General features: G+C 42.2%; 1 protein-coding gene across 1 annotated transcript in view; it reads right to left on the minus strand.

The window, feature by feature from the left end:
- The window catches only part of CDH2 (cadherin 2), a 1,080,070-nt gene that overhangs the window by 313,217 nt on the left and 741,029 nt on the right, over window positions 1–25,824 (minus strand). Inside the window, exon 4 of the mRNA XM_044065441.1 lies at window positions 14,058–14,231. Within this exon, the coding sequence (XP_043921376.1) occupies window positions 14,058–14,231 (174 nt within the window). The remainder of the gene's footprint in view (window positions 1–14,057; window positions 14,232–25,824) is intronic.

Consider the following 25,824-nt stretch of genomic DNA (forward strand, 5'->3'; position numbering starts at 1 on the left):
CCTCTGCATCAGAATCCTCTAAGTAGGTAAGGACAAATCCAGGTAATCAGAAGAGTCAGAAAAAACAGAATCCTGATCAGAAGATTCATAATCAAGCACAGCCCTAGGCCTCTGGGGGGGGGGGGGGGGTTGACTACCCCTGATTACAGTTATTAGATATTCAGCCATTTTTATCATTTTTTGTTTAGGCATAGAGGCCTAAGCATGTGGCCTGGGCGTCGTTTTTTTAGACATGGATCAAGATTTAGGCCTTGTTAATGAAGGAGGCATCAATTTAATATGTGAGTCCGTAGGTCTGAATACACCCTCAGAAGCCGGTGCCTGCACAGCGGCTCTGGACCCATCCAAGGTATAGACATTTGCGGGTTCCGTAATTGGAGTATCTTGAGGCATACCGGACTCCGAATGGGTCTCAGTAGAGGCCTGCGAATCAAAAGTAGCAGGTATCAGGGACTGCAACAGTGCCTCACTGAGTACCGGCGAACTGGCGACTGGCTTAGGAGAAGTGTCATCGGCAGTTTTGGACCTCGACTGCCTGTCTCTGTCTTTATCTTTGCGTTTTTTTGGAATTCCGGTAGTCGGATGGCTAACCGACAAAATTTCTGGATAATTAAACCGAGAACCGAAATATTTAGAGGCAAAAATATACCGATGATGGATAGTGCACTGATTAAATAAAGCACAAAACCGACAACAAGGTACGTCGTAGTCAGGGCCTAGGCAAGGAATACAGTACAAATGAAAATCTTTATGAGGTATTCGCTTTCCACAAGTAATGCAATTATTAACTTTTACTGACATCGGTAAGGAGCAAGAAAAAGTTTCCCCAGTGGGGTACTTGGCTTTTAGTTGAAGACATTGGTAGTGAAACTCGAAAACGAAAATTTCAGGAGTCGGCCGACCTGCACTTGTGAACTGCTTCTGCTTCTGGCACTGCACGGCAAGAAAGACTGATGTAATGACGTCGGCTGCATGTTTTATACCCCCCGACTGAGGGCAACCTGCAAGCAGATTACCCAAATGTAATGACAGCAACAGTGAAACACGAAGAACATTCTGTCTTACTTCTATTAAAGAGTATGGGATCTCTTCCTATCTAAAATTTGAGGGATCCTGTGAGGTCCCTTGAAGATGATGAGTCACTTTTTATCAAAATTATCAGCAGTCTGTAAGACCTCAGGAGCCATACTGGCTTTTGATGGGGTCCTGGTAGCAGGCAACTGAGAGGTAACCTGACATACCACTGGTTCAGAAACCTCAGCGGGTACTTTGAAGTCTGAAACATTAGACTGCAGATCCATTCTAGATATCTTCAGTTTTTTCTTCAGCAGAAGAGGGACATCCGAGGGTGCAGATTCAGCCATCTTGGACTGGGCCAAAAGTTTAAGACACTGAATCTCTAGAAAGGTGTTGAGAGAGGACAGCCTCAACTGAAGGATTTGGGGAATGAACAACTGACAGACTGAGCAAGATTTGTGATTTTGTTTGAGGCCTATGGAAAAGAGGCACTTGGTATGCAAGTCCTAGTATGGATCTGCCTACCGCACTCGTACTTATCGCTCCAAGCTGACATCTGTCAACTATCCACAAAATAGTATAAGTAAAAAAAAAAAGAAAGGTTCAACAATGGGGCACTTTTCTGGATAAATGATCAAATCAAAGGTACCAACGACCAAATGGAGACCAGTCCAACAGATGCATGACCTGCATTTGGGATGGCGATGAGACAGTCTAAGGATCCACGTTCATATGTCCTTCTATATACCCCAATGCATACAAGTTAAGATCATGAATTGGAGGTATGTCCTAGGGAAGGTAAAGGTTTGGTAACCTGGCCAGACATCAGTGGTGGCAATGAATATATCAGGAATATTGCAACAGTGATTTCAGTCAGGACATCAGGAAGTACAGCACCAGAAGAAGGGGTGCTCACTTTCAACAGGCTGCAGTATCTCAGCTGAACATCAGAAATCTGTCAAAATGCTTCATCATGTTAATAACTATTTCCCCAAAACAAGCTTCTTCAATGGGGCAATCAGAAGAAAGAGAATCATCCTCATCATGGGAGGTCACTTGGCTAGTGAATGGATTTTGGATGAATAGGCTAAAGAGTACTCATCTGAGTCTGACTCACTCTCTTCATCTTCAGAAGAGGTGTCTAACTGTCGCTTTCATGGAGTAGAAGGAGAAACAGTAGTAATAGCAGGCCATACACAAAAGAAAGGCACCTGAGTTCCATTATGGCCTAAGCAGGCCTTGTGAAAAAATCCATCCACTCCTTTTCCTTGGCTATGTGGGGTTTGTTTCTTTTTTTTTTTTTTTTCTAAGTGCGACGTCGATGAGGAGGGTCCAACCCTGACGAACCTCTATAAGCTATCTTTAAATTTCCTATCTAATGAGGATCTAGGGTACGTTTCTGGGTCCTTCCGAAACTATTATGTGAGATTCCCCCTTCTCACCATTACTGGTAGCTTTAATCATTTTGGAATAGTGAATCTCAGATGCCATGCCGCCCTCTGTCGGGATTGGAGTAGCAGGACTCTGAGCAGGTGTTGCAAGTACCGCAGCTTCTGAAATTCTGTGGGTATGCCCCAGGATGGCTGGGCTGTCATGACATCAGGCTTAGACCTCTTAGACTTTTTCTTTTGAATGTGCAGGGAGTCATGGGCAGAAGGGTCTACAATCTTTCCTTGGGCGAGACACTTAAGGTTCTGAGTTTCCAATTAGGAAGTAAGAAACAAAAAATGAATTGTTAGGGTCTTTGGAAAAAAGGACTGACACACTGTTTAATATATGTAGTCTTCTGCACCTAAGCAGAAGAAGCACTGGAAGTGGAGATCCTTGTAGGAAATGTGCATACCACAATCATGCTTTTCCCTCCTAGTTGACATCTAATAGAGCAACAAACAGCAAAACAAATTAGAAAAATAAAGGAATGTTCTCCAATGGGGCACTTATCTGCACCAGTGAAGGCCAAAAGTGCCAATGACTACACTTCAAAGAGACTAATGGGTGTGAGATCTGTGTTCAGACTGGTGGTAAGACAGTCTGAGGATTTACACTCATACGCAAGCGTATGTACCCTTACACCCATGGGTTTAGGTCATACATCAGATGTTTGGTTCCATGGAAGGTTTTGGCTTTGATTCCCAGGCCAGATTTCAAGTTATTTGGCGAGATAAAACAACAGTTTGGAATACTGCAAGAGTGATCTAAAGAACGACATCTCTCCTTCTTGAGATTTGTGGCACCATAATTAATGTTGTATAAAGAGGTAAAAGCAATTTAATCTACCTGGTACTTTTGAACCTCCCATATAAGTTCCGTTCTTTCCTCAGCAGTGAGATGACATTTTATGTCCCAGGTGCTGGTTTTCATTGCCAGGATTAGTCTGACTTAATCTGTACTGTCTACTATTTGACTGCCATTGCGCACATCTCATCCCCACCCTTTGTTTTGCAAGTTATGAGTGCATACAGCAGCTCTGTACAGCTTTTTTGGACTGTGCCTATCTAGGCTTTCTGGGCCAACTAGCAAACAAGGAACCAGGCATTTGCCAGCGATCACTACCTTGCCTCCAAGGAGGGGTTCTGGAATCCTTCTTCTGGACAAAAGGTCCTGACTCTTTAAATGACATATCAAGGGGGACATTTTAGATCACTGTTTGTGTGGCCCCCTTTTCTTAGACCAATATGCATGACCTACAAGACTATAACGTTCTATAAAGCATAGCTCCAAGAATCTCAGGTGTACACAAATCTCTCCAGCATGACAAAGTTATAATCCCTGGAGGGGAGGTCTACATCTTTGGAATTCAAATATGAAAAAATGCACTTTTTACAGACAGAAAACTAGACTCAGATAAAAAAATCTGTCATCCTGTTCAGCAATTCAGAGGAACAAAAAAGCATCTGAACAATATTACTCCTATAAGCAGGTTATCCGAAAGGTAAAATAAAAGGCATATCAATGTGTCAGCTATGCTCCAGGTTTGTACCCTACACTGAACAAAAGATAAGTCAAAACCTGAACCTCTGCTGTACAATTCCAGCCTCCCACACAAAAATGCAACTTGATAAGGCAACAAAACTGTACAGGTTTGGCATCTAAAGCTATGTAAACAGAAACTGAAAGAAATTAATATGTTCACCTTACACAGCAGAACACAGGGGTAACAATGAGATTAAAACTAAAGTATCTCAAGGGTGTAAGAAAGGTTCAGATAGGAAACCTATCTTCTGAGAAAATATGCGTCTCTGATCAAGGGATCATATTTTGAGAAACAAAAGGGAGAGGAAAAAGAATTCAGAAGTAATGTGAGAAAACGATGTTCTCACAGCAGAGACAGTTGTTACTACAAAAATGTAAAAGGATTTAGTAAAATGTAAGGTGTGTTCAGATGTGTTACATTTTACAGATTAAAAACTACAACTGTAATAACTACTACACTACTACTCCCAAGGGATGGTGTTAACTCCTGTTTCACCAGCCTATGTTACTGATGTCCTTTGACTCAGGACACAAATGTGTTGCAAACATGGCAGGTAGTTCACTAACACAATGCCAAAGAGCTGCTTAGACCAATTCCTGTTTCAGCCATCATTCTTGTTTTCACCTTTCAGTTGCATATTTTGAAGTTTGTATCACACAGGTTTTGTAGATTCCAATTACATTATCAATGCTATTTTCTCTGTATAAGCCAGGAGGGAGTTATAGATCATTATGTACATTTAATAGCTACATATAAACTTCTATGAAAGGAAAGAGCCAAGACAAGCTATGGCCTACATAAGTGCAGCTCTAAACTTCTTGTTTCTAAAAACTGTAGAATATTTGCTTTCTTTACAAGTACATTTAAAAAGCTTTCTTAACTCTCAATGTCTTGCTTCTGACTTCTCATAAAGTACAGTTTTGTACCTACCATAAATGTAGATGTCCGATAGGTATGCATCTGCAGTCATAACATATGGGTTGTCCTGCCTCAGGCAGCCCTTCGGTCGGCCGGATTCCAAAGTCTGGGTCTGGCCTCGGCTGATGTCGCACTTTCCCCGACGTCAGAGCTTCTGGGGTATAAAGGCATCAGCCGACGCCATTTTCCTCAGTGTTTCTTGCCCCAGATGCCAGGTGCCCTCTAGGAAGGCTAAATTTGGATAAAAGTTGAAAATTCCAAACAGTAGAAAACAATATATATATATATACAGATATACATACAAACAAATACACCATAATAGACTCCCCCAGCTAGCTGAAAGAGGGGTAAGCACCCTAGGAATACCACAGAGGGGAAGGAGGGTGGGTAATCCTGACTGCAGATGCATACCTATCGGACATCTACATTTATGGTAGGTACAAAACTGTACTATGTCCTTCAAGGATGCATCTGCAGTCATAACATATGGGTAGAATACCATAGCCAAACTGGGGGAGGAGGTACTAAGATAAAGATGGTGTAGTTAAGATCCCCTGTAAAACTGCAGTTGCAAAACCTGCTCGGGATCTGGAGTATAAAGGTAGATTGTAATGCTTGGCAAATGTATGCACGGAGCTCCAAGTAGCAGCTTCTAAAATGTCCTTGGTAGCCACCCCTCGTTGGAAAGCTGTAGTGGTGGCTGTGGCTCTTGTGGAGTGAGGCCTGATATTTTCAGGAGTTGTCTTTCCATGAAAAGAGTAGCAGAAACGAATGCAATTTCCTATCCATTTAGAAATTGTCTGTTTGGAAATTGCTTTTCCTTGCACTCCAGTTGCATATGCTACCAGAAGTTGGTCAGTTTTTCTGCTGGTTTTAGTTCTGTCCAGATAGTAGCGTAGTTGTCTGTGTACGTCCAAGGTGTGCAGTAGTTTTTTCCCCCCTGTTCTGTGGGTTAGGGAAGAACGTAGGCAAATGAATAGCTTGGTTCAAGGATACCCTGGATACCACCTTTGGCATGAAAGTAGGATTGGTTCTCAGAGACACTCTATCCTGGTGAAAAATAAGGAAAGGCTGCACTGCCATTAGTGCCTGTAACTTGGATACTCTTCTTGCTGAAGTGATTGCTAGAAGGAAAGCAGTTTTCCAAGATAAGAACTGTAAGTCTGCTGATGCTGCTGGTTCAAAAGGGGGTAGTGTTAATTTTTCCAGCACAAAATTGAGATCCCATGCAGGTAGAGGGGGTTTCCTTGGAGGTTTTACATTTTTGATCCCTCTTAAAAATTGTCTGAGGAGAGGGTGAGAGAAGATAGGAGGATCCATGTTGTATTCTGCTGAAATTGCTGAAGCATGAATCTTAATGGAGGAATAGGACAGGCCATTGTGGAACAGTTCTGCTAAGTATTCTAGGATGTGTGCTAGGTTTGCCAGTGTGAAATTTGTACCCTTTGATGCGCTCCAAATGAGGAATCTCTTCCATTTAGCTGAGTATGTCTTTCTTGTGGAGGGTCTGCGAGCCTCCAGGATAATGTCCTTGACCCTCTGCGATAAGACAGTTTGGTTTTGTTTTAGGCAATTTTCCAGGCAGTCAGCTGCAGTGTTTTCAAGTTTGGATGCAGGGTCTTGAAGTTGTTCTGCGTTAGAAGTAGAGGCCATAGGGGTAGAGGCCATGAGTTCGTCCGAGACATGCTTCTCAGTAGCGGATACCAGTGCTGCCTTGGCCAGTCTGGAGCTATCAGTATCACCTTTGGCTGTTCCACTCTGATCTTCAGTAGAACTCTGTACATCAGTGGGAGTGGTGGAAAAGCATACACTGTTAGGGCATTCCAGTTGAAAGAGAGGGAGTCCACCTTCCAGGCTTGTGGGTGGTATACTCTTGAGCAGAATTTCCTCAGTTGGTGGTTGAGTGGGGAGGCGAACAGGTCTATCTCTGGCATTCCCCATTTGTTTGTTATGATTTTGAAGATGTCTGGATGCAGCATCCATTCGTGAGCATCCGTGGTAGTTCTGCTTAAGCTGTCTGCTAGTGAATTCTCTTTTCCTGGTACGAATTTGGCCTGCAGTTGGATGTTGAGATTCAGGGCTAGGTTCCACAGATCCATTGCCATCTGGCATAGAGGGTAGGAATGCGTGCCTCCCTGTTTGTTTATGTACCACATGACTGTGGTATTGTCTGTCCTTATCAGCAGATGTCCTTGCTGGAGGAATGATTTGAATGCCTCGATTGCATGCTTCACTGCCAGCATCTCCTTTAGGTTTATGTGCAAATTCAGGTGGTCTTGAGACCATAGGCCTTGGATGCACTTGTCTTCCATGTGTGCTCCCAATCCTAGGTCTGAGGCGTCTGTGGTGATGGTCTGCCTTGGTTGTGGTTTGTTGAAAGGCAACCCTCTGTTGGACTGGCAGGCCTGAGCCCACCACAGGAATTCCTTTTTCAGGCATGGAATGATTGGAATCAAGGTTTCTAGACTGTGCCTGTGTTGAGACCATACATTCCTTAGGTACCATTGTAATTTCCTCATATGCAGCCTGGCATGTGGGATCAAGATTATGCAAGATGCCATGTAACCCAGGGCCTGCAGGACTTTCCTTGCAGTGAGCTGAGTTTGTCTTGTCAAAGCCATGAAGTAGACTGGGAGTTGCTTTTGTTTTTCTTCTGTGAGAAAAGCCATCTGAGTTATTGTGTCCAGATCCGCACCCAAAAATGTTATCCTTTGGGATGGCACTAGTCTTGACTTCTGGATGTTGACTGTGTATCCCAAGGCCTGTAACAGGTGTATGACATAGGCCAAATCCTTTATTAGTCTTGTCTTGTTCTCCGCTTGTATTAGGCAGTCATCCAGGTATGGGTAGATTTGAATTCCCTGAAGCCTGCAATGTGCAATTACTGATGCCAGGCATTTCGTGAATACTCTGGGCGCAGTAGATAAGCCAAAGGGCAATGCTGAGAATTGATAATGCTCTGATCCTGCAAGAAATATGAGGTGTCTTCTGCAATCTGGTCGTATAGGGACATGCAGGTATGCCTCCTTGAGATCTAGAGTCACCAGCCAAGACTCCTTGCCCAACATGGGAAGAAGTTGCTGTAGGGTCAGCATTTTGAATTTTGGCACAATGAGATATGTGTTTAGTGTGGTCAAGTCGAGAATAGGCCTCCATTGGGTTTCTTTTCTTGGTACAAGGAATAGTCTGGAGTAAAATCCTTGGCCTTGTTCCATAGATGGTACCCTTTCTATTGCTTTCATCTGAAGTAAATTGTTGATTTGTCTTAAAGCCTCTGGCTTCTGGTTTGGTGGAAGGTTTGGCATTCCGCTCCTTCTTGGTAAAGTGTGGAAATGAAACCTGTATCCTTTGTCTATTGTTTGCAATGTCCATTTGTCTTTTGTAATGCAATGCCAGTTTTTTGAGAATAAAGCCAACTTTCCGCCCAAGGGTGCTTCCAGTTGTTCCCTTGTAGGCGGAATGAGAGTCAAGTCATTGTGTCTGTCCTGTGGAAGTGGTTGTAGTTGCAGCTGTGGCAGTACTCCTCTGGTTGGCAGGTTGCCACTGACGACCCCTGTAGGCACCCTTTGATTGACCTCTGCCTCTTGGGCATCTATTCCTGCCTCTCTGTGCTTTGGAGGTGTCTGGAAAGGACCAATTCTTTGAAGGCCAGTTTCTGCTGAACCTTGGAGGTTGGACCTGCAGAAAATCCTTAACTGTTTGCAGAGATTTTGCTTTTTCTTCCACTTTCTTTAGAATCTCTTGTGCAGGGGAGCCAAATAAACTTTGTTTCCCCATTGGAGCATCTAGGAGTTTAGCCTTGACATGGTCCGGCAAGGATTGCTCTTTTAGCCAGGCATGTCTTCGAATTACTGCCCCAGTCATAGCTGATCTAAATGAAGCTTCCAGTGCATCATAGCCACATTTTAAGAAATGATTACTGACCTGCTGAGAATTGTGTACCAAATCCTGAAGGGCCTTACGGTCTAAAGGTTCAGGAGAAGAAAGCTTTTTATTCAGCTGATCTAACAAATATTCCTGGTACTGTATCATATGGAATTGACAGTTTAAAGCCCTGGCAGAAAGAGTAGCGGATGTATAAACCTTTTTTCCCCATCTCTCTAATGCTCTTGACTCCCTTTCAGAGGGTAGTGGGTTTTTGGCAGTAGCAGCTGCAACACCTTTTGGGCCTTGAGAAATAGTTTCTGGGTCTGCAGCATGGGCTTTATACAAGTGGAAGTGGGAATCCGGGACCCTGTAGTATCTGTCAGGTTTGGCAGGGGCCGGGGGAAGTGAATCAGGGGCAGAACTGACATCATTACATGCATCATCAACTACAGTTAGTACAGGTGGTATGGCTAAAGGCCTATGCTGTGGCAAGTGTAAGAAAGTCCTTAGTCTTTTTCTAGAATCAGAGAAATCCTGACCCTGCCATTGAAAGTGTTCCCTCATAGAGTGCAAAGTCTCCCCAAAGGAAAATTCCTCTGGAGGGGAAGCAGAAGGAATAGAGTCTTCTGCATCTGAATCCTCATAAGGTGAGTATCGCCCTTCCTGATGGTCTGACAAATCAGATCCATCCGAGGAGTAATCAGAGGAGAGAGGTTCAGGGGGTTCAGTCCTAGGCCTTTTGTCAGGAGGAGGTTGGGAGGCCCTGTCTGGGTGAGGTTGGGAACCCCTAATCAGAGATATAAGGTCCTCAGCAAGACTGAGAATCTGGGAACTTGAGGAAGTTCTCTGAGAAGTAGATTTTGCAGGTAAAGCTTTTGAAATTTTAGCTGCTTTAGCCCTGGAGAAAGCCTTAATAGACATAGAAGCAGGGGGCCTAGCTGCCCCACGTGCAGGTGTAGAAATGTCCAAAGGAATGGTGTCGAACAATTCTTGTGCGCTTGCTTCTTCGGTAGGGATTTCTGTAGCCGACTCAGCCGGGGTCTCTCTGGTCTCGGTTGTCGGAGGTATGATTTCAGTAGAAGGTAGAACCGAGGCCTCGGTTTCAGCCGAAACCGAGACACTCGCGGTAGGCCTAACCGTGGTTTCAGCCGAAACCGCGGGCCGCGAGTGTCGGTCCTTTTCCTTGCATTTTTTGGCTAAATGTGTAGTCGGAGTCTCCGACGGCATTTTATATGCAAAAGCGGATCCAAAAAACTCTTCTGCAAACTCCGACCAACGTCTAAGAGTCCGTCGGTTGAAGGAGGCACAGGCTAAACAAGCTGATACGTCGTGGTCTGGGCCTAAGCAAGGAAGGCAGTAGGAATGGAAATCCTTATGAGGTATTTGTTTCCCACAAGTTAAACAATTATTTACTTTGTCTGACATCGGCTGAGGCAAGAAAGAGTCCCCAACGGGGTACTTAGCTTTTTAGAAGTCTTCGGTAGCTGAATCTCTGGATCTGACCGACCGGCACTTGCGAACAGCTTCTGCTTCAGGCACCGCGCAGCAAGAAAGACTGAGGAAAATGGCGTTGGCTGATGCCTTTATACCCCAGAAGCTCTGACGTCAGGGAAAGTGCGACATCAGCCGAGGCCAGACCCAGACTTTGGAATCCGGCCGACCGAAGGGCTGCCTGAGGCAGGACAACCCATATATTATGACTGCAGATGCATCCTTGAAGGACATACTTAAAAGCCCAAAGTGACAAACCCCTAGAGAGCCACATCAAATGCCCAAAAGGCAAACACATGTAGCCTGTGAACCACTTACTGACTTAAAATCTTTACAGTACAGTACTTTTAAGTACTAATTAAAGTCTGCAGGGATTACCTTACTCGAAAAAAAGTGTCAAAGTGACTTGAAACATTTCTTAAGTTTTCATACCAACACTCAACATTATTAATAAGGGAGCATAAATATACACATAAAGAGTGCAGCTGGCTACATCACAGTGTGATTGTACTTTTACAACTACCAACTTGTGCCACACACAAGGCAACAGCCTCCTGAGTGTCTTAAGCTTCCATATTAAAGTTCTCACTGAAAGGAGGTCCATTCCAGTGTGCTGACAGTCTGCAATGTCTCCACTTAGACAGGGTTCAATGCAGAAGCTGACTTGGTAAGAACGTACAGCTGGGTAAGAAGTTACTCAGGGCTTTATCAACTCTCTCTTGCAGATGTAAGTTAAGAGACAGGAAGTAAGAGGTCAGAAAATGAATTCTGTCTTGAGGAAGGATATCATGCAAGAAGCATTCAGATGGCATCCAAGAAACACAAGATTCTGAGCAAGTTGCAGGATGGACTTCTTGACATTTAGGGTGACACCAAAATGAAGAATGGATCTGTGGTGAATTTTAAATCCTGCAGAGATTTTTCTATACAAGTAGCCTGAACTAGAAGATCATCTAAATAGGAGAAAATGCAGATACCTTGGCGCCTTCAATATGCTATCACAGAAGCTAAACACTTTGTGAATACCCACTGAAGCTGTACAAAGATCAAAGGGAAAATCATAAAATTTAAAATTAAATTTCAAAGTACAAAAATGTTAAGAATTTACGGTGATCTGAATGAACAGGAATGCAAAGGTAGGCATTCTTTAGATATAATGTAATTAGGAAAGCTTGTGGGAGAATCTTAGGAAGAAGACAAAGAATTTGGATAGATGACATATTTGGATTTTGGAATTGTCGGAAAAAGTGTTAGGGTTAATAAGTCCAAACTGGGTCTCCATAAAGGACTGCAAGTGTAGCCACAAAAGCCTTCTTAAGACAAATCCAGTTGCTGCTGCCCTTGAAGAGGCATCAGCAGCATCAAACCCACACCCTACCGAATGTCTTTCAACCTGAGACAATAAAGAGGCTTTCTTATATGATTCAGGAATTGCTAAAATCAGACTGTTCATGTTATCAAAGACATAAAGCAGATACCTGGTCATGTGAGTTTGGCAGTTTATAGCACAGATATAAACAGTACCAGAGGTGTACACTTTCTTTCCATACATACTGCCCTTGCCATTAGGGAATACATTTGTAGAGATTAGGTCAGACGTTTTGTTATGGTCAACTGAAATCATAGCAGGATTTGAGGAAGGACTTTTGTATAAAATTTTATAAGGATCTGGGACTTTATAAAATCTAACATTTTTTAGGAGCAGGTAAGCTGTGAATTGGTTGTCAAGAAACAGGCATGAAGTCATCATGAAAAGCTTCCAATACAGGCAGAATGGCTGAAGGCTTAGAGACATCAATGTTTAGGAAGTCATAGAATCTCTTTTGTACCACTGAGACTACTTACCTTCCCCCTGTGGAAGTACTGCATCATTTTTGAAACAGTGTCACAAAATGAGAATTCCTCCAGAGTCAGGATAAAGTGTGTCTTCATCCTCGAGTGAGTCATATCCTCTATGACAGTGGATTTGCAAGGAATAAGCTAAAGATTCCACATTTTACCTCTTCTTCTGCGTTTCTCTTCCTTTTGCATGGAGTAGACGAGAAAGTGAAAAGAGACTAAGGTGGCTTCAATGACATAAAACCCTTTTCTTGTTTCTTTATGAAAAAAAAATACTAGTTCTGTTGTGGATCAGATGCAGAAGGGGTAATGGGAGATCAAGCATGCTTTGTTTTCTGCTTTCTCCTTTTAACAGTGTCAGCAGAAATAATATGAGGCTGGCAGACTCCTGACACACCTCAGCAAGGATGCCCACAGCATCCTCTTGAACAAGGATCTTCAGCATATCATCTAGTCCTTCAGAAATCACAAGCCAGGTTTCCCCCTTCATGGCCTTGCCAGCCATCTGACTGGTCAAATCAGATGTATCTGGAAGCTGAGCCTTGCTAGCCTCTGGAAGGGTCATGAGAGCAGGATCAGACAGAAAAGCTGAAAGGTCTGTGGATTCATCATGTGTCTCAGCAAAGATGTTTGGCTCTAATCAGAAAACAGAAACTTTCGGAAGGTTTAGGTTTCTTAACTTTTTGATGCGGTTGCTGAGGGACATCCGAAAGAGATGAGACAAAGGCCATACCACCTTGTGCAAGCTCCTTAAGTATTTGGTTCTCTAAATAATTCTTTATAGACACAAAGTGACATCTAATAGACTTAGGGATGAAAGACTTTCAAATGAAGCACTCCTTAGAGTTATGATCTGGACCTAGGCAGAATATACAGTATGGCTACCATTACAGGGAATCTGTCTAGATGAAAAATGACAAAATTAGTCAAAATGTTACTGAAACAGGAAGGGGTTCTAATGGAGAAACTTTATTTTTCCACTACAACCAGAAACTGGCAAAGCCCATACAACTGACACAGCAAATCAAGAGACATAGTCTTTTTTCTTGGTCTGGTGACAAGAAAGTTCTGAGGAATTTCTTATCCATATGTCCCTTATATGCTAGCACACACTGTAGTGCATAAAGCCATAGGTCGGATGTAAGGTCCAAGAGAAAAGGGCCCAAGTTTTGGTATACTGGCCAGGAATATGATATCCTCGGCAGGATACTTCCCATTAGGGAGCAATACTGCAACTGTGACCAAATTAAGGACATCAAAGGGTATTTTCATTTAGTTATAAGTATTGCTTACTGCTCTTCTTGCATTTACAATCTTAACTTCTTTAAGTCTGTAGTCAGCCAGCAAAGCACATCTGATGTGTACTAAATCTGAACAAGTTTCAGCAGAAATCACTGCATAACTCCCATTCTAGTGCTGCAAAAATGTGCAATGAAGTGCTGTTCACCGTGTTTATACTTTTGCATAAATGAAAAACTCCCTGACATGTTTAGAAGACTTGATAAACACAATACCCAATCAAATGTATCTGACACAGTAGTGAACCAAATACTGTGATTTAGCAAAAAAACTACAGATTTTTAAGATGGAAGATTGAAAATACGAAGTTGTGATAAATTTTTGAACATGACTGCGAGTTTGGACATACACAGAGAAATCCTATCTAGGGTCTCATGGTTCAACCGTATGCATACACAGAGCCAAGAATTGCGGGACTTTTGGGGGCTTTATTTTTGGGGCTGTCATTCAGAGACAAGAATATATGTTTATTTGAATACAGAAAGCAAAAGGTAGACTTCTCTCTAAAACAAAACCCAAAACTGAAAAATGTTAATAGTTCTTCCCAACACTGAAATAAACTCCATCTAAAATGTCTCTGGCCATCTGAGGTAAAAATGTCAGTTCCTTTAAATTATGAACAATATCTCACATGACTAATTTTAAAACTCACCACAACCAACTCCTGTGGAAAAGGGCCTCTGGAGTTTTCGGGTACATTGATTGGAGGAATAACCCAATCTCTCTTCTGACGTTTCAGGTAACCATTGCTTTCAAAATGATGAGAAGGAAAAAAGATTTCTTCAATCTTCTCAGGTAACTGAGGTGCACTGGAAGTTATTCCATCCTGCATAAGGAAAAAATTGTATAGTTGCTGAAAATGCTAAAATTAGTGAACATTTGAAAACATTAAAGTAAATGCTAGAAAACAAATTTCAAATGTAATGTTTTTCACAATAAATTAAAAATTTTATTTACTCTGAAGTGCACACTGATTTCTTTTTGCTAACAAGTCTAAATCTGATGCAGTTTTAAACCATTTATTTAAACTTGGTTATTTCAAATGGTGTAACAGTAGCTAGACAGCAAAAAGTTCACAGAAAAATAGACATGGAATACAATACCAGGTGATCTTCAACAGGGTCCTCTGCTATAACAACTGGCTCAACCGATACTCCAGAACAACCACAGCAAAAGAAATAGAAACACAAAAAAGTACAAGAGGTTTCACTAGCGAATGCCCTGCAGAAGTGGCCTTATAAAGGATGCTCTTACTCATACAGACATATAAACAAGTGTTAAGGAAAAGATATATGATTGCCAAGATGTCTTAGTAGAGATGGCAGCAGGGAACTTCTTTTAAACCATGCAATGGAAACAGCATCCCCTTCTCTGCTGGTTAATAGTCTATTTGATTCATGATAACAAAAAAAAAGTGCAGTGGGCAACCCACTTAAAACTACTTTTCTTTGGAGACTACAAAACTCTATCTGCCAGAAGCAAAGGATACACACACACACACACACACACACACACACACACACACACACACACACACACACACACACGCACACACGCACACACACACACACACACACGAAAATATGCAAACAGATGGCATATAGACACAAACTTGCACTCTCATAATAACACTCATACCGTCAAGACAGAACCCTCAATCCAGTACATACCCTACTTTAGCTTCAGTCTCTGTACTGGGAGACAAAAAGCAGTGCAGCTTATGTCTGCAGACTTCAGTGGTCACAAATGAGATCAGTTTATAAAACTTTCAGCCCCTTGTTTTTATGACCATGAAGGCTGAGTTATTAGCATATTATGATAAGAAGCAAAGCTCTCTTCACCCAAGACTGGACTAGACAGTCAAGAGGAGAAGGTAAACACTTGCACCACACTACACTCATCACATAGCCCCTCAAAACCTACACCACCAAAACACACACATAGAAACACAAAACACACACCTACATTCGCGGAGGCTCTCAATAAAAACCTGCCTAAGCATCAGGGACATCCAAAGCATAGACGCAAGCAAACTCCACCCCCCCAACACAACCCAAATGACACATAGCCCCCAAACTCAGTGTGCCACTCAACCACAGCCCATAAGGCATAACAACGTACCCAACACTCTAGTCATAGGTGACTCTATAGTTAGGCACACTGATGTTCCACTCACTAGACTAAACAAGGAGAAAGTTACTGTCAGCTGCCTGTCAGGTGCCAGGATCTGCCACATAACGCATGCACTCAGGTCACTCCACAATAAGTACAAATATGACACTGTCATTGTCCATGTTGGTGTGAATGACCTGAGACGTACCTCCCTGGACTACATGAATAGAGACATGGAGGAGCTCTCCGATCTTGTATCCCAGGCAGGTAAGACCCTAACCCTGAGTAGCATCCTGCCATCACCCAGAATGATACCACAGTACAAGGACAAAATGATTGACTTCAACAATTGGTTAAGCTTCTGATGTCATTTTAAGGGGATCCAGTATTTGTCTGCCTGGGACGACATGATTGACAGTCCACGATGCTTTGCCAAAGATGGCCTGCACCTGTCACCCTTAGGATTCCGGATACTGGCTAAGGCTCTTTCCACCCCTATAGTGCCTTTTTTAGGCAAGGTTCAAATGACAAATTCACCACCGTAACAGGTACAAGCAAGCAAAATCTGAGGGTAATGCTACTCAGTGCTAGAAGTCTAAACCTCAAAAGGCACTCACTCGAGGCACTCCTTAAAATAGAGAACATTGACATCTGTGCAGTGACAGAGACCTGGTTCAAAGCTCCAGAGAGCACCCCTGCATTACCAGGCTTCAATTCATACCACACCTTTCGGCCACCTAACCCAGAAAGAAGCACTAAAGGTGGAGGCGTGTCCATATTCATTAAGGATATCCACACCTCCAGGCTAGTTGCATAGCATAATGCATCCAAGATTATCCAAGTGCAACTAACTCTGGGCAAGACCGCAATCCAAATTGTAGCTTGCTACAGACCCCCCACCATGCCCCAAGATTCACACTCCTCATTTCTTGATACACTGGAAAGTATTAGGGTACAACCCAACACCCTAATAATGGGTGATTTCAACTACCCTACCATTAACTGGGAAAACGACTCATGCACCAACTCTTTTGCTCAACGTTTTCTAGAATTCATAAATTCCAATGCCTTGGATCAACTTATTCATACCCCCCCCCCAGGGGCAGCAATATCTTAGACCTGGTCATTACCAACATGGGAAACCGGTGTTCCACACCAGAGGTCAATTCCTCGCTGGTCAGATCCGACCACAAGCTAATCAGCCTAGACATCCACATCCCACTCCCACCCCCAATTAGGGAAACCATCGTAAAAAACTTCTCCAAAGCCAACTTCACACTTCTTAAGACAGAAGTGGCAAACTTCATGACACCCATGCAGACGGACAATAGAGGTATGACTGCCGAATCCTAAACAAATGCACTTTATAAGCACTTACACGAGTGCATGGATCATGCTATCCCTAATAGAACCAAGATGTTATCCTCCAAAAAAAGGAAGCCAATTTGGTAGTCCTCTGCCATAAACAAACTCTACGATACAGATAAAAGAGGAAACTGCTAATACACAACACAGGACCCGGCAAGACCAAAGGGCATCCAACAAGCAACACCAAATGTAAAGTGTAAAGGTTTAATAAAGTATTTTGAAGCGCTTTTCGTCTGCAAAGTATGCAGACTTCCTCAGAAACATGTATAAAAGTTACAAACACTCCTTATAAGGGAGATCACAATTACTTGATTACTAAAGACGTCAATAAAACAATTAAACAATAAGTATCCATAGACACAAGCCAATTAACTCCACCATCATCCTAAAAATGATAAAGTAAGTTACAATATCTAGCTCTAAAGTTGTAAGTTTAAGGGCTTCCACAAGAAAGACCCCACAAAAAATATATATATATTTTCCTATATAAATTCTGAAATTAAATATACTAAAATAAAATCTACTAAAGTAGAATCAATAAAATCACCATCAAAATAAATAAACTGACAAAAGTGTATCCTAAAAAAATATATATATATATATATATATATATATATATATATATATATATATATATATATAAACGTATTACAGATACAGACCAAATACAATTCACTAGCAAGCATATATTAACTTACAAATAGTGAATACAAAAATCATTTATATATGCTGGTACTACAAGTTGCTCAGTGAATCTATATTAATACTGGTAGTATTTACATTCAATTATATGTATAGTACTATGTTTGTACTGTGTATAAAAATCCATTACATTAAATATTATGACATTATAATATTAAGCCCATCACTGGGCTATCTCTGCAGACTTCTGAGTTTTAGGACACTACTAATTGAACACGAATCATTCAGTTCTGGGAATGAATACGCATTTAATCTAATTTGCCATTTAAGTTCTGATTCTTCTAATAGTAAAGGTAAAGGAGTGCCCCTCTTGTTTTCAAGTATTTGGTCAATAACCAAAAACTTGAAACTATGTTCATTATAACTGCAAATATGTTTAGCCAGTGCGTTCTCCTGTTTTTTCTTCATGATGGCATACTGACGCTCATAAATTCGTTCACGTAGTTTCCGCTCCATTTTACCCACGTAAAACGCTCTTAGCTAGGTAAACAACCATTCTAGAGTTGCAACTAGCTCTACGTCTCAACTTATATTCCCTATGTTGTACTACAAATCTGTTACTTTTTTCAATGTGCCTGCACTGGTTGCAGTTTTGACATTTAAACGTACCATGTGTCCTTAAACTAACGCAAGGTTGCTCTAAAATCGTTTTCAGATTTTTACCTCTCCTAAAATTTACCTCTGGGCATGCTCCTACTTTAGCGTAAACCATGGAGTTACTTTTAAATAAACCCCAATTCTTACCAATAAGGTCAATACAGTGGTAACTATACATATCATAAGTCATAATAAGCCTGGGACCCAGGTTCCTAGTATTGATGACTTTACTAGATGAACTAGTCAATCTAGGCGTATTTGTGACATCTGTGTTGACCCCACTGTCAGTTAAAACCAATCTAGCGTTCAAAATGGGTTTGTACGTCCCATTCAACCTTTTGTTCTTAATTTCATTAGTCAAATTAGCAATAAGGTTTAACGAGTAACCTCTGTGTAAAAACATATTCTTTAATAATTCACACTCGCGATGGAAGACATCATCCAAGCTCATATAGTTAAAGAATTATGGTTATTGACCAAATACTTAAAAACAAGAGGGGTGCCCCTTTACCTTTACTATTGGAAGAATCAGAACTTAAATGGCAAATTAGATTAAATGCGTACTCATTCCCAGGACTGAATGATTCGTGTTCAATTAGTAGTGTCCTAAAACTCAGAAGTCTGCAGAGATAGCCCAGTGATGGGCTTAATATTATAATGTCATAATATTTAATGTAATGGATTTTTATACACAGTACAAACATAGTACTATACATATAATTGAATGTAAATACTACCAGTATTAATATACATTCACTGAGCAACTTGTAGTACCAGCATATATAAATGATTTTTGTATTCACTATTTGTAAGTTAATATATGCTTGCTAGTGAATTGTATTTGGTCTGTATCTGTAATACGTTTATATATATATATATATATATATATATATATATATATATATATATGTATATTAGGATACACTTTTGTTAGTTTATTTAATTTTTATGGTGATTTTATTGATTCTACTTTAGCAGATTTTATTTTAGTATATTTAATTTCAGAATTTATATAGGAAAATATATATATTTTCTGTGGGGTCTTTCTTGTGGAAGCCCTTAAACTTACAACTTTAGAGCTAGATATTGTAACTTATTTTATCATTTTTTAGGATGATGGTGGAGTTAATTGGCTTGTGTCTATGGATACTTATTGTTTAATTGTTTTATTGACGTCTTTAGTAATCAAGTAACTGTAATCTCCCTTATAAGGAGTGTTTGTAACTTTTATACATGTTTCTGAGGAAGTCTGCATACTTTGCAGATGAAAAGCGCTTCAAAGTACTTTATTAAACCTTTACACTTTACATTTGGTGTTGCTTGTTGGATGCCCTTTGGTCTTGCCGGGTCCTGTGTTGTGTATAAACAAACTCTACAACAGAAGAAAGAAACTGTTGCAAAAAAAAGTAAAATCCCATGACTGGAGGAACTCCCTGGTCAACCGCAGTAAGAAGCTGAGATCCCTCATAAAATCCTCCACAGCTATTTACGAAAACAAAATTGCCACTGACTCTAAAGACAAAGTACAGTTGTGTACACCTACCATAAATGTAGATGTTCGAGTGTCTTCACTGTTGCAGTCATAACTGTAGGGTGCTCCTGTCGGCAGGCAGCCCGAGGTCGGCCAGAATCCCAAAGTCTGGGTCCGGCGTCGGCTGTACAGGCCAGTACCCTGACGTCAGTACGCTCTGGTACATAGCCCTCAGCCGACGCCATCTTCTCCAGCCTTTCTTGCCCTAGATGTCAAAAGTCCCCCAATAAATCAAAACAAAATGAATCCACCAAGGAAACACAAATACACCACAAAGGAGAGAAAAAGAGGGGATAGGAGGGAGGGAAACACCGACTGCAACAGTGAAGACACTCGAACATCTACATTTATGGTAGGTGTACACAACTGTACTATGTTCATCGTGTTTCACGGTTGCAGTCATAACTGTAGGGTGGAATCCCAAAGCAGAGGAAAAAGGGGGGAGGTTTAGACAGAAGAAGGGGCAGCAAGAAGACCCTGCAAAACAGCAGAGGCAAAGCCTGCCCTGGTCTTAGAATACAAAGGGAGATTGTAATGCTTGGAAAAAGTATGCACAGAACTCCAAGTGGCAGCTTCCAAAATATCCTTGGTAGGAACTCCCCTGAGAAAAGCTGTAGAAGTAGCAGCTGCTCTAGTAGAATGACTTCTCACAGTACCTGGAAACTGTTTCCCATGATGAGTGTAACAAAATCTTATTCCAGAAGAAATCCATTTGGAAATAGTTTGTTTGGAAATAGCCTTACCAAGAGAACTGGAGGCAAAAGAAACAAACAATTGGTTAGATTTTCTGAACTCTTTAGTCTTGTCCAAATAAAATCGTAACTGTCTGTGCACGTCCAAGGAATGCAAAATCCTTTCCCCTTTATTCTGAGGATTAGGAAAGAAGGTAGGAAGGTGAATTGTTTGATTTAAAGCCACTTTCGAAATCACCTTAGGCATGAAAGTAGGATTGGTCCTCAAGGATACTCTGTCCTGGTGGAAAATAAGGAATGGTTCCACAGCCATGAGAGCTTGCAACTCTGAGACCCTTCTGGCAGAAGTCAAAGCTAACAAAAGAACTGTCTTCCAAGATAAAAACTTAATATCTGAAGAAGAAGCAGGCTCAAAAGGAGGCAAAGTAAGTTTTTCTAAAACATAATTAAGATCCCAAGCAGGAACAGGAGGGGTCCTGGGAGGCCTTAAATTCTTAGCCCCTCTCAAGAATTGTCTCACCAAAGGATGAGAAAAAAAGTACAGTTTTGTACCTACCATAAATGTAGATGTCCGATAGGAATGCATCTGCAGTCCTTACAAATGGGTTGTCCTGTCGTCAGGCAGCCCTTCGGTCGGCCGGATTCCAAAGTCTGGGTCTGGCTTCGGCTGGTGTCGCACTTCACCCGACGTCATAGCTGCAGTTCTTCGGGTATAAAGGCATCAGCTGACGCCATTTTCCTCAGTGTTTCTTGCCCCAGATGCCAGGTGCCCTCTTGGATGGCTAAATTTGGATAAATGCCAATGTTTCCAAATAGTAGAGAGCAAACACATAAAATAAGCATATATGTACATATATACAAACAAATACACCATAAAAGATCCCCCCCCCAAGCTAGCTAAAAGATGGCAAATACCCTAGGAGTACCACAGAGGGGAAGGCGGGCGGGTAATCCTGACTGCAGATGCATTCATATCGGACATCTACATTTATGGTAGGTACAAAACTGTACTATGTCCTTCAAGGATGCATCTGCAGTCCTTACAAATGGGTAGAATACCATAGCCAAACTAGGGAGGAGGAAAAAGAGATTATGGTGTAGTTAGGATCCCTTGCAAAACAGCAGTGGCAAAACCTGCTCGGGATCTAGAGTATAAAGGTAAATTATAATGCTTGGCAAATGTATGCACGGAGGTCCAAGTAGCAGCCTCTATAATGTCCTTGGTAGCCACTCCTCGTAAGAAAGCTGTGGTAGTGGCTGTAGCCCTTGTGGAGTGAGGCCTGATGTTCTCTGGAGTTTTCTTTCCATGGTAGGAGTAACAAAATCTAATGCAATTTCCTATCCACTTGGAGATTGTCTGTTTTGAAATTGGTTTTCCTTCCTTTCCTGTTGCATATGCTACCAGAAGCTGGTCAGTTTTTCTATTGGACTTGGTCCTGTCCAGGTAGTAGCGTAATTGTCTATGTACATCCAAGGTATGCAACAGTCTTTCTCCCCTGTTCTGTGGGTTGGGGAAGAATGTAGGTAGGTGGATAGCCTGATTCAAAGACACTCTGGATACCACCTTAGGCATAAATGTAGGATTTGTTCTCATGGACACTCTATCTTGATGGAAGATCAGGAAGGGTTGCACTGCCATTAATGCCTGTAGTTCAGAAACCCTTCTTACTGAGGTGATTGCCAGCAGGAAAGCAGTCTTCCAGGATAAGTATTGTAATTCTGCTGTTGCTGCTGGTTCGAAAGGGGGAAGTGTCAATTTTTCTAGCACAAAGTTCAAGTCCCATGCTGGCAATGGTGGTTTCCTAGGAGGTTTTACATTTTTAATTCCTCTCAGAAACTGCCTAAGCAGAGGATGTGAGAAGACAGGAGGATCCAAGCTGTATTCTGCTGAAATAGCTGATGCATGTATCTTGATGGAAGAATAGGACAGGCCTGTATGGAAGAGCTCTGCCAAGTACTCCAGGATGTTGGCTATGTTTACCAGTGACACATCTTCTCCCTTTGCAGTACTCCAAATGAGATATCTTTTCCATTTTGCTGCATAATTCTTTCTTGTTGAAGGTCTACGAGCCTCAAGGATAATGTCTTTAACCCTTTGGGATAAATTTGGGTTAATTGATCTTATGTAATGTTCCAGGCAGTCAGCTGCAGAGTTTTCAGGTTTGGATGCAGGATGTTGTAGTTGTTCTGTGTTAACAGCAATGGGATCAGGGGTAGTGTCCATATTTGTTCCCGAGACATGCTCCTCAGTAATGGGTACCAATGTTGCCTTGGCCAGTCTGGAGCTATCAGAATGATCCTTGGACTTCCTCTTTGATCTTCAATAGCACCTTGTGCATCAAAGGAAGTGGTGGGAATGCATATGCTGTCAGGTTTTCCAAACTGAAAGATAGGGAGTCCACCTTCCAAGCAAGTGGGTGGTACGTCCTTGTGCAGAATTTCTTTAGCTGGTGATTGAGTGGGGATGCAAATAAGTCTATTTGTGGTAGTCCCCATTCTCTTGTGATGGCTTTGAAGATGTCCGGATGCAGCATCCATTCGTGGGCATCCGTGGTAGTCCTGCTTAATATGTCTGCTAGAATGTTTTCTTTTCCCGGTACAAAAATTGCTTGTAACTGAATGTTGTAGCTCAGAGCCACATCCCATAGGTCCAGTGCCAGCCGGCATAGAGGGTATGAATGTGTGCCTCCCTGTTTGTTGATGTACCACATAACTGTGGTGTTGTCTGTCCTTATCATCAACTGTCCTTCTCGGAGAAATGGTCTGAATGACTGGATTGCCAATTTTACTGCCAGCATTTCCTTTAGATTTATGTGCAGGCGCAGCTGGTCTTGAGTCCATAAGCCTTGTATGCACTTGTCCAGCATGTGGGCCCCCCAACCGAGGTCTGAGGCGTCTGTCGTGATGGTTTGGCTTGGTTGACTGTTGCAGAAGGGCAATCCTGTGTTTGATTGACAGGCTTGAGCCCACCATAGGAACTCTTGCTTCAGGCATGGGATTATTGGAATTTTGGTTTCTAGGCTGTGCTTGTGTTGAGACCACAAATTCTTTAGGTACCACTGTAGCTTTCTCATATGCAGTCTGGCATGAGGGACCAGAATTATGCAGGATGCCATGATGCCTAGGGCTTGCAGTACTTTTCTTGCTGTTAGATGGTTCTGCTTTGTTAATGCCAAGAAATAGAGAGGTAGTTGCTCTTGCTTTTCTGCAGTTAGGAATGCCATTTGTTTTGATGTGTCCAGCTCTGCACCCAGAAAGGTTATTCTTTGGGATGGAATCAGCCTTGACTTTTTTATATTGACTGTATATCCCAGGCTTGCAGCAGGTAAATGACTCTTTGTAAGTCTTCTGTTAGCTTGTTTTTGTTGTCCGCTTGTATCAGGCAGTCGTCCAGGTAGGGGTAAATTTGGATTCCCTGAAGCCTGCAATGAGCAATTACTGATGCCAGGCATTTCGTGAACACTCTGGGCGCAGTAGATAAGCCAAAGGGCAATGCTGAGAATTGATAATACTCTGATCCTGCAAGAAATCTGAGGTATCTTCTGCAATTTGGTCATATGGGGACGTGCAGGTATGCCTCCTTGAGATCTAGAGTTACCAGCCAAGACTCCTTGCCCAACATGGGAAGAAGCTGCTGTAGGGTCAGCATTTTGAATTTTGGAACAATGAGGAATGTGTTTAAAGCGGACAGGTCGAGAATAGGCCTCCATTTGCTCTCTTTTCTTGGTACCAGGAAGAGTCTGGAGTAAAATCCCTTTCCTTGTTCCATAGATGGTACCTTTTCCACAGCTCTCATTCTTAATAATTGAGATATTTGCTTTAGAGCTTCTGCCCTTTGAGTAGGTGGTAGGTTTGGCATTCCTCTCTTGCCTGGTAGAGTATGGAAATGGAACCTGTAACCTTGGTCTATAGTTTGCAAAATCCATTTTTCCCTTGTGATGCAATGCCAGTTCTTTGAAAATAAGGCTAGCTTTCCGCCTAAGGGTGCTTCCAGTTGTTCCCTGGTAGGCGGTGCCACAGCCAAGTCACTGTGATTGTGTTGTTGTAGTGGTGGTGGCTGCGTCTGTGCCTCGCTGGTTGTTACCCTGCCACTGGCGTCCCCTGTAGGCACCCCTGGATTGGTTTCTGCCTCTTGAACGCCTATTCCTGCCTCTCTGTGCTTTAGAGGAGTCCGGAAAGGACCAATTCTTGGAGGGCCAGTTCCTGCTAAACCTTGGAGGTTGAACCTGTAAGAAATCTTTCACTGTTTGTACAGATTTCGCCTTCTCTTCCATCTTTTTCAGTACCTGCTGTGCAGGAGAACCAAATAAATTGACTTTGTCCATGGGTGCATCTAAAAGTTTTGATTTGACATGGTCCGGTAAGGCCTGCTCTTTCAACCATGCATGCCTTCTGATAACTGTGCCAGTCATGGCTGATCTAAAGGAAGCCTCCAGTGCATCACAGCCACACTTTAAAGAATGGTTACTAACTTGCTGTATGTTATGTATCATTTCCTGAACATACTTCTTATCTAAAGATTCATCAGAGGACAGTTTTTTAGTTAACTGGTCTAGCATAAATTCTTGATATTGAATCATATGAAATTGACAGTTCAAAGCCCTAGCTGACAGAGTAGCAGAAGTGTAAACTTTTTTACCCCATCTCTCTAAGAACCTGGATTCCCTTTCAGAGGGGAGGGGGTTTTTAGCAGATGTAGTTGCTACAGCCTTAGGCCCCTGGGAGATCGTCTCGGGATCTGCAAAAGGAGCCTTGTATAAATGGTGATGAGTGTCCGGGACCCTGTAGAACATATCGGGCTTAGCAGGGGCCGGAGGTAATGAATCAGGGGCAGTGCAAGCATCATTAAATGCATCATCTACAACAGGAAGAACTGGAGGTATAGCTAAAGGCCTATGCTGTGGCAAATGTAAAAAGGTTCTAAGCCTTTTCCTGGAGTCTGAGAAATCTTGGCCCTGCCACTGAAATTGTTCCCTCATAGCATGCAAGGTTTCCCCAAAGGAGAATTCCTCAGGTGGAGAGGCAGAAGGGATGGACTCTTCAGCATCAGAGTCTTCGTAAGGGGAGTAAGGAGCCTCAGGAGGGTCTGTATTTTCTGAGTCATCAAAGGAATCATCTGTGGATACTGGCTCTGATGGCTCTGCTCTAGGCCTCTTCTCTGGAGGTGGATGAGAGGCCCTGTCTGGATGAGGCTGGGATCCACGAATTAAAGAAATGAGATCCTCTGCCAGAGAAAGCATATGGGAACTGGAGCTGGGCCTGTGAGAGGGGGGCTTAACAGGCACAGTTTTTGAAGCTTTAGCTGCTTTAGCCCTGGCAAAGGCCTTAATAGACATGGCTGCAGGAGGCCTAGCAGCTCCACGTGCAGGGGTTGAAATATCCAAGGGAATAGTGTCAGATAATTCCTGAGAAACGGC

This window comes from Protopterus annectens, chromosome 3.part0 (genome assembly GCF_019279795.1).
Source record: "Protopterus annectens isolate FY-2018-M chromosome 3.part0, PAN1.0, whole genome shotgun sequence".
In the NCBI taxonomy this organism is placed as follows: Eukaryota; Metazoa; Chordata; order Ceratodontiformes; family Protopteridae; genus Protopterus; species Protopterus annectens.